This window comes from Perissodus microlepis, chromosome 4 (genome assembly GCF_051167445.1).
Source record: "Perissodus microlepis isolate ML-2025 ecotype Zambia chromosome 4, ASM5116744v1, whole genome shotgun sequence".
NCBI lineage: Eukaryota > Metazoa > Chordata > Actinopteri > Cichliformes > Cichlidae > Perissodus > Perissodus microlepis.
In genome coordinates this window covers 12,004,431-12,023,187 of record NC_140464.1, presented here as the reverse complement: position 1 = coordinate 12,023,187, position 18,757 = coordinate 12,004,431, and the positions used below count along the sequence as shown (strand labels likewise).

Sequence of the window (18,757 nt, the reverse complement as noted above, 5' to 3'; positions counted from 1 at the left end):
CAAGATAACAGCCTGAGGAGAGGCTCTGACGGTGTTTGCGACATGTTTTTACTGTCTGGGAATGGTCTCTGGAGCTACTTTATCTCTACTTGTAAGATCAATCTCAGCAGATCAGAAGCAGGGATTCTAATTAACAGACAGGCTGTGGCTTCACTAATTTAAAAGAAATTGAAACACTTTAATTGCATGGCTTTGATGGTATCAGCTGCTGTTTTCTACGACTGGTCAGAAGTAGCTCAATAATCCTTCTCGCTCCTCTCCCATCAGACCGCTGATTTTTGTGGTAGCACAAACATGGACACAAATGTTTCATCACTCAGCTCAACATCCACCCTGACCCAGCTGCCTCTCAATACCACAGCATTCATAAACAGCACGGTAAAATCCTTCAGTGTGTTTGATGGGTGCGAAAACCTGATAGAGGCCATTCTCTTTGACCTGGCCGTTCAGTGCATCAATGTAATTGTGGGTATCCCAGCCAACTTACTCGTCATTGCTATTCTCATCCACAATCGCAAAGAGCCCTCCACTTCAGACATATTCTTGGGCTGCTTGGCCTTCATGGATGCCTACTTTGGTGCAATGACCCCCCTGAGCTTCCTTAATCTCTACCTCTGGCAGCTCAAAGAGGTGTGGTCAGCCCTTAAGTTCTCCTTTGGCGTGAAAGACACCAGCGGTCCATTGTTCCTCTCCTGCATCTGCTTGGATCGCTTTGTAGCTGTACTCTTTCCAATTGCTTTTGGGCAACTTAAACACTTCAAGTACAGGTTAGGCCTCTCAGTGCTGGTGCTCTGCCTCACCTTTGCCTACTCAGCAGCCAAGATGGTGGGAGGGCTCCCCAACTTTGAAAAGTTGTTCACCGGTGAGGTAGTGGCAACATTTACTTGGATGGTAGTGTGTAACGCAAGCATCCTGTGGGCACTGAAGAAGTCCACCGGTGCAGGGAAAGATGCAATGCACCCCATGAAAAAGAAGGCCTTCAAGATGGTGCTCTCTATCCTGTGTATCATCGTGTTCAACTACCTGCCACTTGTTGCTCTGTTTCCATTTGAGGACCACTACTCACCTGATGTGTTTCGCTGCTACGTGCAGCCCGCGGGTTTTGCCTTTCTGAACATCAGCAGCACAATCCAGCCCCTTGTCTACTTGTCTCGTCTAGAGAAGGTGCCTTTCCTCTCTGACGCCTGCATTAAAAAGATTACTTCCTGTTTCAACCCAGAGAAGAACCAGAATCCACAGGAGCAAAACCCACCTGCTTAGATTCACAGCATACAATACACTTATTAAAATTTATGAAAAATAAATAATTGTAACTGTGACAGTCAAATCCTGAGTGTAAAGTCCTGCTTTGTTTTTGTTTGTTTTTTCACAGTTTACGTTTTACTTGAATGCATTTTTTTCATAATCAGTGAAAGAAATCTGTATCAAAGATTGAATCAATAATTAATCAACAAGTAGACAATGTTAAAATTATAAGCATTTTAATTCATGTTTTCATAATGTGATGAATTGCTACGAGGAGCATGTGAACTATTTGATTGTGTTTTGGCGCCACCGTGAGGACAAAATACATCAATAAACTTTATCCTTCCAGTGAATGTGTGGACCAGTGACTGTGGTGAGGTTGTGAGGACCTTTAGGCTCAGAATCCCAATCAGCATCATACTGATAGCAAAAGGAGCATGTATCTGTTTCATGTGTGATGTCTTTCTCAAGGTGCATGGTGCAGGACGGGGTGTATACATTCCCCACATACCTCTCCAACATAATAATGAATGAATAGGTCAAACAGTGAATTTTTGAAAAGGGTTAGTGTTTGCCACAGACCAAAAACTCAGCTGCACCACTACAGGGAAAAAACACTACATATGATTTATATCTATATTTTCTTTCCTACTGAGTGAACATTCATGCCATGCTCAAATGTATAAAGCAGACTGGTATGTTCAAGAATACCACACAGTTAGGTTAACATAGCATACAACCCAAGTGAAAAAGCCACCTTAGCAATAATATCTGTCTTCCAACACCTCTAAAAACTATAAATAGGATGTGTTATTTCTTCCTTTCTTTAAATCCCGGAAAAATGCTTAAGTGTAAAATTTACAGTTCACCATTTTGAAAGTGTTTGCATAACAATCTTTGTGGGGACCAAAGATCTGAAGACATTTTTGACTCAAAATGTGGTTTGGTTAGGGCAACTAGGGAGAGTATAGTCACTTAGATGTGTCATGGTCCGGCTGGCTCATGATAGTTGCAGGTTTTGTGTATGTTTTGCTCTCTCTCTCCCCGCACTCTCCAGCGGGGAGAGCACGGCACCTGCAGCCAATCCTCCCTCGGATGGAGCGGCAGCGCCCATGGTGGAGCCGGCTCCTCCCGCCCCGGAACCAGGCACCTCGAGTCTTTGCCTACCTGCCCTGAGCCCTTCACTGGTGAGCTATCAAAATGTGCGGGGTTTTAATGCAAATTTCGTTGAATTTTTGTCAACAAAGGAGTTTGTTTGAGGATGATGGCGCAAAACTTGCAGTTTTTGTTCAATTGTTGTGCGACTGCACACTGCAGTGGGCTCAGGTGGCTCTCCGAGCCGACCCTGAAATATCCTATCCTGCTTTTCTGTTAAAGTTTAAGAGTGTGTTTGACAAGAGGTCGAGCGCCAAAGCGGCGGCTCATCGCCTGCTGAATTTGAAGCAGGGGTGGCAGACCATTGCCAACTACTCCACTGACTTCCAGATCCAGGCCAAAGAAACTCGCTGGGGAGAGAACGTGCTGCGAGGTACCTTGTTAAATAATCTTTGTGATGAATTTAAGGACGATTTGACAATGTGGGTATTGCCCACCTCCTTGGGTGCATTGTTAACATTAGGTAAGTCCCAATTCCTAGGCCGCATCCTTCGGACGCCGCCAAAGGCCGATTACATCACAGCCAGGCAATGACGGCTGGCCCAATTTGAAGGCTGCACCAATTGTGGGTAAAAAATGCCCCTGGTTTTGAAGGATGGGTCAATTGCATCCTTCCTGACCCAGCCTACCCCCGAATTCATAGCACCGCCCAGCCAATTCCAGGTCCGGTCACCCTCACTTTATCCAGAAACATCAGTTTTATTTGTATTTCAAGCTCCTCAAACACCGTTGGTTTTAGGTCACCCCTGATTGCAACAACATAACCCTCATATTAATTGGAAGAAGACGTGCACATCTGGGTGGGGGGAGTGCCACATGAACTGTCTTAAATCTGCCACTCCCCCCGCTTCCGCATTCAAATTGCCACCAGTCTCCAAACCCCTAGATCTTTCTCTATTGCCATCGGTCTATCACGACCTGGCCAAAGTGTTTCGTAAAGATCGAGTTCGGGCATTATACCCCCACAGGCTGAATGACTGCGCAATCGAACTGCTCCTGCACCCATCCTGGCACGACCCGACTTGCACCTCCAGTTTATCGTGGAGGTGGATGCCTGGGATTCTGGAGTCGGCGCCACCCTCTCCCACCAACGAGATGGTAAGCTATGGCCCTGTGCCTTTTACTCTTGCCATCTCTCTCCTACAGTGCCCAACTATGATGTGGGAGACTGGAAGTTCTTTGCAATCAAACTGGCCTTGGAGGAGTGGAGGCACTGGTTGGAGGGCATGGCTCTGCCATTTATCGTTTAGACAGACCATAAGAACCTGGCTTACTTACATGGAGCAAAATGACTCAACGCACTGCAAGCCAGATGGGCTCTTTTCTTCATCCGCTTTAACTTCTCAATTACATACATGCCAGGGTCCCGGAATGTGAAGCTGGACGCTCTGTCCTGGCAGTTTTCGACGCACAAGGAGAAACAGGATCCTGAGCCCATCCTTCCAGCAACTTGCACTATTGGAGCAATCACATGGGAGATCGAGTTGGTCGTTCGGGAGATTAAGAGCCGAACCGGATCCCGGAGGAGGACTCGCAGGGCAATCTTTGTTCCCTCCACCGTCCACTCCCGGGTGCCGCACTGGGCTCATACTGCACTGGGTTTCACATGCCATTTAGAAGTAAACAGAATGATTACCTTCCTCCAGCGCTATTTCTGGTGACCCACCTTGTCACCAGATGCTTGGGAATATGTCTCCACCTGCTCTACATGTGCCCGAGACAAGTTGGGGAATCAACCTCCGGCTGGCTTGCTACAACCACTAATTCGGCCGTGGTTTCATATCACGGTGGACTTTGCCATCGGCCTACCCCCGTCAGCAGGTAATAACACAATAATGACTGTTGCTGATCAGTTTTCTAAACCTGCTCACTTTGTAGCACTTCCTAAACTCACATCGGTCCTGGAGACAGCCCAGCAGCTCACTAACCATGTGTTCCCCCTCCATGGCATCCCGGAGGATATAGTATGGGATCATGGACCTCAATTAACCTCTCAGGTATGGAAGGAACTCTGCTCACACAAACGGAGCACGCCAGTCAGGAGCTGAAACTGTGCTTCGCTGCATTGTCGCCTCCAACCAAACTATCTGGAGAGAGCAATTGCCCGGGGTGGTGTATACCCACAACAGCTTGAAGTCTTCGGCTACAGGGCGTACTCCGTTTGAGGTCTCCCTAGGGTATCAGCCCCCTCCTCCGTTCTTGGCCGTGGAAGGTGAGTACTTTGTTCCTTTGGTCCAGTTTCACCTCTGCAGGTGTCGCCAGCTTTGGAGGGCCACTCGGGTGGCACTGTTACGCACCAAAGAATGCAACAAACATGTCAACCGGCATGAAACTCCCGCTCCAGAATACACCATCGGTCAGAAGGTACAGTTGTCCACACACTACGTACCTCTTCATACTGAATCTAAGAAACTCAAATCAACCTTCATCAGGTCGTTTGAAATCGCAGCACTGGTTAACCCAGTTTCTGTTCACCTTAATCTCTCTCATAATATGAAAATACACAACGTCTTTCATGTGTCCCAAATAAAGTCATGCCTCTCCAGTCCATTGTGCTGAAGAGAAGGGTGTGCGTGGATTACCTTCCTTTTTCCCCCCAGAGCCCCAGACCAGTTCCCAACTCACTGTAGGAATAGATCTATATAGCACTGTGGTTCACCCTCTTGTCACCTTTTTCCCTGACCAGGACTCTGTCTGCATGTGAGTCCATCAGTTAGCTATGACAAGATGTCCCCACAAGGATATGAAAACACAACTGTGTGTGTGTGTGTGTGTGTGGGTGGGTGTATGTACTGGTGGGAATTTACCTGCATCTCTCTCATGCAGACGAGACTGGAGACAGCTGGATGTCTGTGGACAGTCTCTGCCTCCTCTGTACGCACACATGTTATATCACGGTTTAAATCCATAATAAGACAATAAAATGCTGATATCTCACATGCATAGCATCCAATGCACATTTGCTGTTTGATTTTAATTATGTTAATTATCATGGTGTGCTGCATGCTGCTGATGGTGCTGTAATTAGGTTTTCTGCACAATATCAGTAGCAACTTTTCTGATAATTTTGCTTTTGGCAGACATATGCTAGGGCCTGATTCTGACTAATACCAAAGACTGAAGCTCGCCATCATAGGATTGTGTTTACTCTGTAAATATATAAATGTGAAACTGATGGTCACATCTGGAGGAAAAAAGATTTATGTAATAGATGAAGGTGGAAAGGATAGATTTCAGATGCTCCTGGGGAATTTAATAGACTGTAAATATCATGTCATTTACCATAAGCATCAGGTTCTACTTGTGGGAACCTGCTGTGCTTGTCAAACAGGTACAATGATCCTCTGCTGCCCCCCTAGTCAAAAAAGAAGTAATGCAAATAAATCCCACCCCCTTTTTTTCTCTCTCTGTCTCCCTCACTTCTGGATCATTGTGGGTTTTCCCTCTTGTCTTCACATGAAAACAGAACATTGGGTTCTACTTAGCAGAGCCTCAAATTTAACCGCTCTGTGAAACAATCAATCCCAGTACGTTCTGACTCATAACTCTCACACACACAGGCTTTATACACCTGCCACATCTTTTTTTTTTTTTTACCTTCACTTGTAACTGATGAGCACTCCATTGGGAATCTAAACTAGCTGTTTTCTTCAGCTACATGAGTGAGACACTGATGCATTAAAACCCAGCAAACACAATTTAGATCTGCTCTCGTCTGCTGATTTTCTCTTGCACTTGTGTTCAGTGATTGAGGACAGCATTCATCACTCCCAGTAAACAGAGAGCATCATCACACCGGTCCCGTAACACTCATTGTCAAGCAAATTGACACTGGCAAGCTTATCTATAACCTCTGGCACAGTTCAGAGATTTATTGCTTGTGTAAAAATATCAGCACAATACAGAAACTCTTCATCACAACAGTTTCTCTACTGAAGAGTCAGCCCCTCATGATGTCAGACAGAACCTCCCCTGGTTGGCATCAAATACACGACACTTCAGAGAACTTATAAATGAACACCTGTAACACGCTCCGCGTCACACTTACTGCTCAGCTTAGAGGAATCATTCAAACAGGTGAGTAGAACATTGAGATGCTTTAAAATGATTAAAAGGCCAATGTGATTTTGTACATGGTTTTTATTTCAAGAAGTTTGTTTCTAATCAAACTGCTTCACTCAGTATGTGTCCTTGATAAGAGCACAGATACCAAACCATATATTAAAGTAACAGATCAATAATTCAGATTTGAGGGATGAGGGGTTAACTCTGTGTTGCAAGAAATTATCAAAGTGACAAATGGACAGAGGTCCGTTTACTTTCTCTTCGTTTGACATTGCGCACATCTTCATCTTCATCTTAACATGGAGTGACTTTATTTAATAACAAACGGTAGCATTTCTGCGTGTTTTAGCTGTAAAACAACAAACATATGAACATATCTACAGTGACTAGAATGCTGCAAAGGACAAATCTGAAATTTAAAAAAAACGTGATTTTGAGGGGTAATTACAATATGAGTTTTCATAAAACATAACGGAAGTGTTCCAAATCAAACATTTAATAGCCTGTGCTTTCATGCATTATTGGATGCAGTGCAATGCAATAATCAGCAAAAATCACCTCATCAGAATTTTAAAAATGCAAATCAACATCAGTACAGTGCTGTAATCCACACCTGATTAAACCCTCAGAAATTTGTTCTTTGTAAATTCTGTAATATAGACTTCATTTTCCAGTGATTGCCCAAAGAAAAATACAATTGATTAGATGTGACATTTCCAGGGACGAGCATCTTTGCCAAAGATTACTCCTCCTGTGATTAGTCCCACCGGAGCGTTTGTGGCCTGCAGCAGAAGCACGTCAGAAACATCGCCCACTAAGGAACAGAGCTCACGAAAGGTCTGTATTATAGCAGAACAGTTCCCTTGATGGCAAGGAACAGTCACAGCCTCTGCTTTTTATACTCCATTACTGGAGGTAGCTCAGGTGTACTCCATTTGAAACAAAACATTCACATTGTTCAAATCAGGCTGACTACGAGCTGCTGCAAACATTCCCGAAGCCCAGAACAAAACCTGATATTCATAAAAAAAACTGCAGAAGAAACATCAAAATTCTTCTTGTAGGACCCAAAGACGGAGAACCTAAGCTTGTGGCTTGTAAATGTTTTTATTCGATCAGTCCACCTTTGATAAAATTCATTTTCCAAGTTATCATCCTTCTTTTTTGAAATTAGCTTAAAGACGAGATAAATGTCAGAAATGGGCTTTTAAAAGCTCCAAGAAATGAACAAATTCCCACTGACATTACTTACAATAATCTTGAACAGAATATGACCTTTTCCATTTTAATTTGGCAATCAATGCCCTTTTTATCCTTCTGTGAAAGGGTGGTGCTTTTAGAATGACTCTCTTAAGTGAGTTACATGTTCCTAGGGGGAGTCACATTTCCCAGAGGAGAGTCCACACAGACACAATAACATGATAACAGATAAGGAGAAGCCCTGACAGTGTTTATGACATGTTTTTACTGTCTGGAAACAGTCTCTGGAGCTACTTTATCTCTACTTGTAAGATGAATCTCAGCAGATCAGAAGCAGGGATTCTAATTAACAGACAGGCTGTGGCTTCACAGATGTAAAAGAAACCAAAACACTTTAATAATTGCATGGCTTCAGTGGTATCAGCTGCTGTTTTTTGTGACTGATCAGAAGTAGCTCAATAATCCTTCTCGCTCCTCTCCCATCAGACCGCTGATTTTTGTGGTAGCACAAACATGGACACAAATGTTTCATCACTCAGCTCAACATCCACCCTGACCCAGCTGCCTCTCAATACCACAGCATTCATAAACAGCACGGTAAAATCCTTCAGTGCAGTTGATGGGTGCGAAAACCTGATAGAGGCCATTCTCTTTGACCTGGCCGTTCAGTGCATCAATGTAATTGTGGGTATCCCGGCCAACTTACTCGTCATTGCTATTCTCATCCACAATCGCAAAGAGCCCTCCACTTCAGACATATTCTTGGGCTGCTTGGCCTTCATGGATGCCTACTTTGGTGCAATGACCCCCCTGAGCTTCCTTAATCTCTACCTCTGGCAGCTCAAAGAGGTGTTGTCTGCCCTTAAGTTCTCCTTTGGCGTGAAAGACACCAGCGGTCCGTTGTTCCTCTCCTGCATCTGCTTGGATCGCTTTGTAGCTGTACTCTTTCCAATCGATTTTGGGCAATTTAAACACTTCAAGTACAGGTTAGGCCTCTCAGTGCTGGTGCTCTGCCTCACCTTTGCCTACTCAGCAGCCAAGATGGTGGGAAGGCTCCCCAACTTTGAAAAGTTGTTCACCGGTGAGGTAGTGGCAACATTTACTTGGATGGTAGTGTGTAACGCAAGCATCCTGTGGGCACTGAAGAAGTCCACCGGTGCAGGGAAAGATGCAATGCACCCCATGAAAAAGAAGGCCTTCAAGATGGTGCTCTCTATCCTGTGTATCATCGTGTTCAACTACCTGCCACTTGTTGCTCTGTTTCCATTTGAGGACCACTACTCACCTGATGTGTTTCGCTGCTACGTGCAGCCCGCGGGTTTTGCCTTTCTGAACATCAGCAGCACAATCCAGCCCCTTGTCTACTTGTCTCGTCTAGAGAAGGTGCCTTTCCTCTCTGACGCCTGCATTAAAAAGATTACTTCCTGTTTCAACCCAGAGAAGAACCAGAATCCACAGGAGCAAAACCCACCTGCTTAGATTCACAGCATACAATACACTTATTAAAATTTATGAAAAATAAATAATTGTAACTGTGACAGTCAAATCCTGAGTGTAAAGTCCTGCTTTGTTTTTGTTTTTTCCCAGTTTACATTTTACTTGAATGCATTTTTTTCATAATCAGTGAAAGAAATCTGTATCGAAGATTGAATCAATAATTAATCAACAAGTAGACAATGTTAAAATTATAAGCATTTTAATTCATGTTTTCATAATGTGGTGAATTTCTACAAGGAGCATGTGAACTATTTGCTTGTGTTTTGGCGCCACCGTGAGGACAAAATACATCAATAAACTTTATCCTTCCAGTGAATGTGTGGACCAGTGACTGTGGTGAGGTTGTGAGGACATTTAGGCTCAAAAGTTTGAAGGGCAGTTTTGAGCTTAAGAGTTTTAGTGTCATGGTTCAATAGGTCAGGGTTAGGGTGCATCATAGTAAAGGTTAGTTTAACAGGCTAGAAAGAAAATCATCCCAATCAGCATCATACTGATAGCAAAAGGAGCATGCATCTGTGGCATGCGTGATGTCTTTCTGAAAGTGCATGGTGCAGGACAGGGTGTATATATTCCCCACATACCTCTCCAACATAATAATGCTGTTATGACTGAAAGAAACCTCAATAAATAAGTCAAACAGGGAATGCAAAATAATTTTTTAAAAAGGGTTAGTGTTTGCCACACACCAAAAACTCAGCTGCACCACTACAGGGAAAAACACTGCATATGATATTATTCAATGTAGTTAAATGCGTTTTATACAGATCTATATTTGCTTTCCTACTGAGTGAACATTCATGCCATGCTCAAATGTATAAAGCAGACATAGCATACAAACCAATTGAAAAAGCCATCTTAACAACTAAATCTGTCTTCCAACACCTCTAAAATTTATTTTTAAGACCTGTTATATCATCCTCTTTAAATCCCAACATAAAGCCTAATTGTAAAGTTTACAGTTCATCATTTTAAAAGGGTTTTTATAACAAGAAGTTAATGGGGTCTCTGGAAAGTTATTATTCCACACTACTTACCCCTGTAAAGTTATTAGTTACTCTCATACTTGTGGTTTTGAACTAAATCAATTAACCAAAATGTATTATGTTTGTACATTAGATAAAGATAGGGTAGAAATTTCCATCTTTGTCCTAAGCTAACCCGCTTCTAGCTTTAGTTGCACATACAGTCAATGGACATTTTGTTAGGTACACCGGTTCAGCTGCTTGCTAAAGTAAATATATAATCAGCCAATCAAATGGCAGCAGTTCAATACATTTGGGTATGTAGGCATGGTTAAGACGTCCTACTGAAGTTCAACTTGAGCATCAGAATTAGAAAGGAAGGTGATTTAAGTGACTTTGAACATGGGATTGCTGTTGGTGCCAGATGGGATATTCTGAGTATTTTAGAAACTGCTGATCTAATGGGATTTTTCCACACAACCATCTCTAGAGTTTAAAGAGAATGGTCCAAAAGAAAAGGGATTATATTGCATCAGTAAGCCTTTCCTCTCAGTTCAAAGCAGCAACTCAAAGAATCACACATTAGATGGGCTACAGCAGCAGAAGACTGCATTAGGTCCTGTCAGCTAAAAACAGGAAACTGAGGCTAAAATTCATACAGGCTGAACAAAACTGGACAATAGAAAATTGGGAAAATGATGCCTGGTCTGATGAGTTTTGACTTTTAATGCAACATCCACATGGTTGGATCTGAATTTAATATAAGATGAAAGCATGGGTCCATCCTGCATTGTCTCAACGGTTCAGTGGGGAATATTCTTGGCACACTTTATACTGTTAAAATGCCACAGCCCACTTGAGTATTGTTGCTGACCATGTCCATCCCTTTATGGTAAATGGACTGGTTCTCATATAATGCACTTCTACTCTACTGGAGCGCTCAAAGGGCTTTATGACCAAAGTGTACCCATCTGCTGATGGCCAATTCCAACAGGATATTACAGCATATTACAAAGTTCAAATACTCTTAAATTGGGTTTTATGACAGTGAGGTCACTGTATTCAGATTAGCTCCACAGTCACCAGATCTCAGTCCAACAGAGCACCTTTTGGATGAGGTTGGAACAGGAGATTTGAATCATGGATGACAAACCTGCAACAACTGTGACACTATTGTGTCACCATAGACCAAAATCTCTGAGAAATGTTTCCAGCACTTTGTTGAATCTGTGTCACAAAGAATTAGGGCAGTTCTGAAGTCCAAAGGAGGTCCGACATTGTACTAGCAAGGTGTACCTGATATAGTGTCCAGTGAGTATACATTAAGCCTGAAGAAGGAGCAATATTCTCATTACAGTAAAATGACTGCTTCAGTGGTAACATTACAGCAGGTCACTCCTCCCCACTTTGATAGTTTGACATTCATTTCATCCCGGGATTACATTTTCTCGCTTGATAAAGAATAAATGAGTCGTCCACTTATTGCCGCAACATTGTGACAAGCACCCTCTCTGGCAGTATTCGCAATGGATGACTGCTCTGTGTATAAAAATATGGAAATAAAGGTTCAGTGAAGGAGTGCGTAAATGCATATAAGAGTGTGTTGTCAGTGGCGTCAAAAAACGACACCGTTCCCTTGTTGTAATCGAGCTGAACTTTGACCTGCTTAGGTGTTCTAGAAACTGTCAGCAGGCTGGGTGGGGAGGTCATTGCTCTCAGGTCTCCATCCCGGAAACATAAAGTCCAGAAGCCATTCTTGGGCCGGGCAGAGATCTCTGTGTTTCTCGGTACAGACATGGAGGCAACACCCAGGAGCCAGTCATGATTACTTCCTGTTTCCACAACCCAGTGATGACTTCCTGAGCCTAGTGCGGTCATGCCTACCACTTCAGCGCTCATATGGAAGCGCTCTGGGTTGTCAGGGCATACACTGGGCTGCTTTGAGTAGTGCAGGGAAGTGAGATCGTCAGACAGGATGAGGCAAGGGTGTGCTGTGTTTGGATCTAAGGTTATGGGAGCTAAAAGACAGGAAATGTGCCAAAAACAATGATCTATTAATATTTTGTTGTGCAATTCTTAGGTAAAAGTGAATAATAATATTTAGGTATACTTACTATAATCAACATGGTACAGGATTTTTTCCCAGACTCTGTACTTGAGGTTGTAGAGGTGTTTAGTCACATCAATCAGCAGCCCAGACATGTTCTCTGAACCAAGCACTATGCTTTTACATCTGTGATAACAACAGATGTCTTACACTGAGGATATGTGACACTGAAATTATTCTTCATCTCAGTAAACATGAAACAATAACTTGGGGTAAAATGCAACTGAAATATATAAAATCAAAGGTTTATTTATTCAAGTATTAATGATTAAGATAAATGTGCTTAGCAAAAACTGAATGTATACCAATCAAGTCTGACCAGATCCCATTAAACTTAACATTTTACACTCTACTCATGTAAAAAAAAAGAAAAAGAAAAAAATGACACAGACCATTAATAGGTAATTACATGTTTTGCACACATTTTTTGTTTGCCTTTTAATAAACCTACCGGTCTTGTGTGTCTTTAAAATTCTGGGGGAGAGAAAAAAAAACAACATGTTAAGGCAGAGGCTTTTTGCAAACAATAAGGAGATAAGCTTCAAATTGGACAACGCAAACCTTCAACAAAACCATATCGTCTTCTTTCAGCTGTTCCTGTATGATGGCGATGGTCTCCGTAAGACACGTCACCTCAGCTGAAAGCTCTTTCATTTTCTCCTTCATCCCTGCTATCTTTTCTTCTTCCTCTTTTTTCACAGCAGCTAATCTAGCTGACTCTTCGTGGTAGAGGACTTGATGCAGCTGCTCAAAATGGTTCTTGATCATTTTCTGTGTCTCCAGCGCCTGACTCTGGGGGGGGAGAGATTATCACAAGCTCTTTTATTAGGTCGGGCATATTTTCCTGACAAATATGAAACATATGTCAGCTCATCACAGGTTACCTTGATGCACATTAGTGTGTTATTGGACGTCATGTTAATTCTTTTGAGGTTGTCCAGCTTTTCTTGCAGGCTCTTGAGGGATAAAGCAAGTTCGTCCTGGAAGTAAAGCAGGCCTCAGTCAACAGACACCAAATTTAATGTGTAAAGTACTTTATGTACTGCAGATCTGCGTTAATCCCTGAAAGGGTGCATTACATTCAGGCCTGACTTGTGGAGCAGCATTCTACCATAAGGTGTTACCTTAAAAGCAAACTGCGAATTTGTTAAGATAACCAATAGCTATGTTTGTCTCCCTCACCTTGCAGTCCAGCAGTGCCTCATCTATAGGCGAGCAGTCGTGGGTCTTGTGCAGTTTGGACGACTGACACACCACACAGATGGGCTGTTTGTCATTGAGGCAGAAGAGTTTCAGCTTCTCTCCATGAAGAATGCAGTTCACCTTGTCTTCCCCTTCCACTGAGTTCAGCCTCCTGACCTGAAGAACAGCCTCGCAAACATTTTTTAGCGCCAAGTTGCATGGAGGGTTGCACTTTGAAGCTTTTTTCCTACAAACTGGACACTCTCGTATCCCTGTGTCCCAGCAATGTTTTAGACAGCCCCTGCAAAAGCTGTGACTGCATGACAACAGAACAGGGTCTGTGAAAATGTCACAGCACACTGGGCACGTAAGATCCTCCTCTGGGAGTGACATGGCCAAGAGCTCGTCACGTATATAGAATAAATCCACAACTCCAACCAACAAGTCCTCGAGTTTAAGTCCTTAATGACTCCACGGTAAACAGCAACAACATAGTAACATTATCACACCTAATTAAACTTGTCCCCAGAAAGCCTTAAAGCGTATGGACAGCTTAACTATTGTTCTTGACATGAAGTTCCAAATGCTGTTTTTCCTGTGCATGTCTACTGTGGGAGTAACGTGAATCATGCAGCAGCTGAAGAAAAAAAAAAGAAAGAGCCTGCATGCAGCATAGCTGGAAAGCAGGAAATAAAGCCCCATTGGCTAGTTGTTGAAGAATGGTGGAGACTAGTTGGTAACTCAGAGCAGGTCTGGAATGTAATCATTCAGGATGTGACTGTTTTAGCGTTGACAGCCCATCCCACCAGCAAACCTTTGTTTTTACCTGCCCTTAATCTGCATACTTAAAAACTCACCATTCAATTAGAGACTGGGAAGTTAAAAAAAACAATCAAACTGTAAAAAAAGGGGGAAAAACAACATCTAAACTCATACATCGGTGAACCGAGTGGCTCCTCATTCCCCATGTTTCCATTCATAGTAAGGCTTAGCTCTTGTAGCTGTTGAGTTTCGACACAAACAGGCTAAACCAGCCGTCAGCAACGACAGCAGGCCACATTTTAAGACTTGTGAAAATTAACGTGCTGGGTACAAAATGATAAAAGAGACACCTTTTACGATCTTCAAAAAGAAAAAGGTGCGCAGCTGAAGATGGGCAGAATATAAAATAGGTGGCAGCCAAAAATAGATTAAATGCAGACAGCATTTCATCTGAAATCATACTTTTAGTACGATTTAAGTCTGAGGAGAAGGCAGCAATTATTCTGTAAGAAGCTTTAGATGTATCCAATGTATAACAAAAATGAAAGGATCTTTATATATAAACAGGTAGCCATGATATCCTGTGCAAATGTAACTGCAACTTTAAAAACTGGCTTTCTTTTTTTCAATAATGCCTGCACTGTGTTGGTGTATTTTCATAAGGCCACAGGCTTACATATTTACTAATATTAAAACGTCAGACATGTAAGGCCTCAGACTGACGTGAATGTTTCTGCTTTTCCTCTTTACTTCTTGTGTGCAAACCATGAATTGTGTTCCAGAAACATATTCAGCCACACGAGATGAAGATAAAAATAAGCACGGCAAAAGCCATCCTGGGTCAGACAGAAATGGGTCAAGCACTGATATTATGGAGGGAATAATGATGTGGCTAGACATCCTGGGCTTTTTTTCTCGCAGTTGTTCGTTAAGTTGCACTGAGAAATCCCTGATTTTTTTTTTTTTTACCTTTTTTTTGGGGGGGATAACATCAAGTTAATGCGTTCAAAAGTACCAAATAGTCTCTACATATCACTTTAAGGCAGCTGGATGACTGGTGTTGTTTCATGTGAATATTTTTTTTGGGTGTGGGGTCACTGAGTCCGTGAGAATAACGAGACGACCTATTGACAACTGATGCAGCTTCCTCACATCCTATCCGCCATTTCCACCGCTTTTGGTTCCTCCCTCTCTCCTCCAGTCTTTGGTTGCCATGGCGATGACGTCAAGTTGCACCACCGTTTCAGCCCAGTAGACGGTCTTAGAGGCGGTGCAACAAAATCCCGGACGATCGACTGCAGGAGCCATCATCCTGTGAATCTCCTCTGCTCAGATTCCCGTCTCCTACTCGACCGTCCTCTTACCCACCTGTCCAAAATGCGCGAAATTGTGCACTTGCAGGCCGGCCAGTGCGGAAACCAGATTGGAGCCAAGGTATTTCTTTCTGAGTTCTTTTGCTCTATTTCGGTTTTTTTCAATCCGGTGAGCCGTGTGCCGGCTGCCATGCAGGCACTCAGAGGAGCTCCCCTAATCCATCTTCCAGAAATTCTCTAGAACAAACTCTGTGCGGCGTATTTTCTTCTTAAAGCTCATTACATTCCAGAGAGAGGGAGAATCAATCCACAGACGATTTGCTCATTGGCATTCCGTGCAGGGTTTCACACCGAGGACAAGACTGATTCATGCACTGGTTTATGCAGGAGAAATTAAGATTTATGCGACTTTATGCTTTAATAATTCCATGCATAACTCGCATTTAATATCTCCACATTTTTGTCGAATTTTCCATGCGAGTATATCAGCGATTGACTGGAATAGTAATGAAACCTTATTGTAGATGTAGGAGTAGCCGGCCCTCCCCCTCCATATTTATGACCTATTTTTGCCTGATTCTTTTCCAGCCACTTGCTTCTGAAAAAAAATGTCTAAATTTAAACTGAATCAAACTGCAGTATTATCATTTTAACACTGGCATGGATTATATCTTTAGTCTAATTAATCTTGTTGGCTATATGGCACCAAAGACGCTTTTACTTTTCAGATTATTGCCATCTCCCAGATCAGACTAATAGACTGCTCTTTTGACCCTACATGCACCAGAAATACACACTAAGCTTTCTAGAAATGTAATTAAAAGTATATCAGCAAATACATAACTGGAATGAACTTGCATCCCACCTTCCTCTCCTACCGCGCCTGTTTTGTTTCAGTTCTGGGAAGTGATTAGCGATGAGCACGGCATTGATCCCACCGGTACCTACCATGGAGACAGCGACCTGCAGCTAGACAGGATCAGCGTCTACTACAATGAGGCCACAGGTTGGTTGCAGATTCACCTCTGCTGCCGTACAGACTGATTCGCATACATATCTCTGTTTTACATCACATCCAGCGTGCCTCTTAAAATTACAAGGAATTATATTGTTCATTCACTTTTGACTGGTTTAGGTGGAAAATACGTTCCACGAGCCATCCTGGTGGATCTGGAGCCTGGAACGATGGATTCGGTGAGATCTGGTCCCTTCGGACAGATCTTCAGACCAGACAACTTTGTCTTTGGTAAGCTGGGTGAATTTTGTTAATCGAGCATACTATGCTATGTCTTTCCTGTGCATCTTACATTATAAATTGGAATATTTTTGACTACAGGCCAGAGTGGAGCTGGAAATAACTGGGCCAAGGGCCACTACACTGAGGGAGCAGAGCTGGTGGACTCTGTTCTGGATGTAGTGAGGAAAGAGGCTGAGAGCTGCGATTGCCTCCAGGGCTTCCAGCTCACTCACTCTCTGGGTGGAGGCACTGGCTCCGGCATGGGCACCCTGCTGATCAGCAAGATTCGCGAGGAGTACCCCGATCGCATCATGAACACCTTTAGCGTGGTGCCTTCCCCCAAAGTGTCTGACACCGTGGTGGAGCCTTACAACGCCACCCTCTCTGTCCACCAGCTGGTAGAGAACACAGATGAAACCTACTGTATTGACAATGAAGCCCTCTATGACATCTGCTTCCGCACGCTCAAACTCACCACTCCAACCTACGGAGATCTCAACCATTTGGTGTCCGCCACCATGAGCGGGGTGACCACCTGTCTGCGTTTCCCTGGCCAGCTCAACGCAGATCTCCGCAAACTAGCCGTCAACATGGTGCCCTTCCCCCGTCTGCACTTCTTCATGCCAGGGTTTGCCCCGCTCACCAGCAGGGGCAGCCAGCAGTATCGCTCACTGTCTGTGCCTGAGCTCACTCAGCAGATGTTCGATGCCAAGAACATGATGGCTGCCTGCGACCCGCGCCACGGCCGCTACCTGACCGTGGCCGCAGTCTTTAGAGGTCGCATGTCCATGAAGGAGGTGGATGAGCAGATGCTGAATGTGCAGAACAAGAACAGCAGCTACTTTGTCGAATGGATCCCGAACAATGTGAAGACCGCCGTCTGTGACATCCCACCCCGTGGCCTCAAAATGGCCGCCACTTTCATTGGCAACAGCACCGCCATCCAGGAGCTGTTCAAGCGCATCTCCGAGCAGTTCACCGCCATGTTCCGTCGTAAGGCCTTCCTCCACTGGTACACGGGCGAAGGTATGGATGAGATGGAGTTCACTGAAGCCGAGAGCAACATGAACGACTTGGTGTCCGAGTATCAGCAGTACCAGGATGCCACCGCTGAGGAAGGCGAGTTCGAGGAAGAGGGAGAGGAGGAAGTTGCATAAAACCTCAGCGCAACTGGCTCCCTGAGCTCCTTTCACCTCGCCCATTACCCCCCCAACTCCACCCTTTTCACTCCCCCCCATCATGAATTGAATGGTTCGCCACACTTGAACAGATCACTGTTGCTCTAGTGTTAGACATTGGTGTTAACTGGTGCTAGTGACGTTTTTGGTTCAAATGTTTTTGTATGTCGTGAATGCACTGAACTACTGACATCCTCACATCTGTCCTGTCATTGCCTTGCCGAAGTCAAAAGCAAGTGATTTTAACTGTGAAGCCTTGAAACTGGCGAAAGAATAAAATCTAATTTAAATGCCAAATTAATGCCTCTTTGGGGGGTTTTGTTTGTTTTCTTTTACTGATTAATTTGACGTGTGATCCAAGATTTCTCTTCACCTTACAGCATTAAAACTCCTAGTTAGCAAGTCTATTCTACAACATATAGCTACAAGGACTTGTGCTACACAATGTTTACTAATACAGCGGTCCCCGGGCCTCGGACCGGTACCGGTCCGTGAGTCGTTTGGTACCGGGCCGCGAGAGTTGAGGCTCAGGTGTGAAATGTATGGTTTTCAGGGTTTTTATCGGTTTTCAGCGTTATTTTGTTATCGTTTTTATCGTTAACTCGGTTTTCCTGGGTCTTTTCACGTGTGTTATGAATAAATCTTCTTTTTTTCGGTACCGGTACTAGTTTTATTTTGTTGTATTTATCCGCGACACCTTAAAGGCCGGTCCGTGAAAATATTGTCGGGCATAAACCGGTCCGTGGCGCAAAAAAGGTTGGGGACCGCTGTACTAATACACTGCTGAATCCACACAGGATGTATACTTCTTTAAGAGAATTATCCTAAATATACATAATGGTTTGGTGAATCTC

At 43.6% G+C, this 18,757-nt stretch overlaps 4 protein-coding genes across 4 annotated transcripts; 3 read left to right on the top strand and 1 right to left on the bottom strand.

Annotated features, from left to right (window-relative positions):
• The first annotated feature begins 279 nt into the window (after positions 1-279).
• On the top strand, positions 280-1,260 carry LOC146388439 (G-protein coupled receptor 183-like). The gene has a single exon (XM_084924771.1). It carries the CDS (start codon positions 295-297, stop codon positions 1,258-1,260), a length of 966 nt encoding a protein of 321 aa, XP_084780897.1. The 5' UTR covers positions 280-294.
• A 6,903-nt stretch (positions 1,261-8,163) lies between these two features.
• LOC146388438 (G-protein coupled receptor 183-like) lies at positions 8,164-9,144 on the top strand. The gene has a single exon (XM_084924770.1). It carries the CDS (start codon positions 8,179-8,181, stop codon positions 9,142-9,144), a length of 966 nt encoding a protein of 321 aa, XP_084780896.1. The 5' UTR covers positions 8,164-8,178.
• Positions 9,145-9,374: 230 nt separating this feature from the next.
• Positions 9,375-15,374, bottom strand: LOC146388437 (zinc-binding protein A33). The gene is made up of 6 exons (XM_084925748.1): positions 13,414-15,374; positions 13,116-13,211; positions 12,793-13,023; positions 12,683-12,705; positions 12,239-12,357; positions 9,375-12,142 (listed from the first exon to the last, which is right to left on the bottom strand). The coding sequence occupies exons 1-6, from the start codon at positions 13,804-13,806 to the stop codon at positions 11,604-11,606; spliced, it is 1,401 nt and encodes a 466-aa protein (XP_084781874.1). The 5' UTR covers positions 13,807-15,374; the 3' UTR covers positions 9,375-11,603.
• A 72-nt stretch (positions 15,375-15,446) lies between these two features.
• On the top strand, positions 15,447-18,200 carry tubb4bl (tubulin, beta 4B class IVb-like). The gene is made up of 4 exons (XM_084925747.1): positions 15,447-15,609; positions 16,386-16,494; positions 16,624-16,734; positions 16,825-18,200. Exons 1-4 carry the CDS (start codon positions 15,553-15,555, stop codon positions 17,880-17,882), a joined length of 1,335 nt encoding a protein of 444 aa, XP_084781873.1. The 5' UTR covers positions 15,447-15,552; the 3' UTR covers positions 17,883-18,200.
• The last annotated feature ends 557 nt before the right edge of the window (positions 18,201-18,757 follow it).

Bases quoted from the DNA above. Each gene is read 5' to 3' on its own strand.
- LOC146388439 (XM_084924771.1), top strand. From the start codon at position 295: ATGGACACAAATGTTTCATCACTCAGCTCAACATCCACCCTGACCCAG.
- LOC146388438 (XM_084924770.1), top strand. From the start codon at position 8,179: ATGGACACAAATGTTTCATCACTCAGCTCAACATCCACCCTGACCCAG.
- LOC146388437 (XM_084925748.1), bottom strand. From the start codon at position 13,806: ATGTCACTCCCAGAGGAGGATCTTACGTGCCCAGTGTGCTGTGACATT. The intron at 12,706-12,792 runs GTTTGCGTTGTC...TCTCTCCCCCAG, and splicing joins ACGATATGGTTTTGTTGAAG to AATTTTAAAGACACACAAGA. The intron at 12,143-12,238 runs GTAAGTATACCT...CCTGTCTTTTAG, and splicing joins CCTGTACCATGTTGATTATA to CTCCCATAACCTTAGATCCA.
- tubb4bl (XM_084925747.1), top strand. From the start codon at position 15,553: ATGCGCGAAATTGTGCACTTGCAGGCCGGCCAGTGCGGAAACCAGATT. The intron at 15,610-16,385 runs GTATTTCTTTCT...GTTTTGTTTCAG, and splicing joins GAAACCAGATTGGAGCCAAG to TTCTGGGAAGTGATTAGCGA. The intron at 16,495-16,623 runs GTTGGTTGCAGA...TGACTGGTTTAG, and splicing joins CTACTACAATGAGGCCACAG to GTGGAAAATACGTTCCACGA.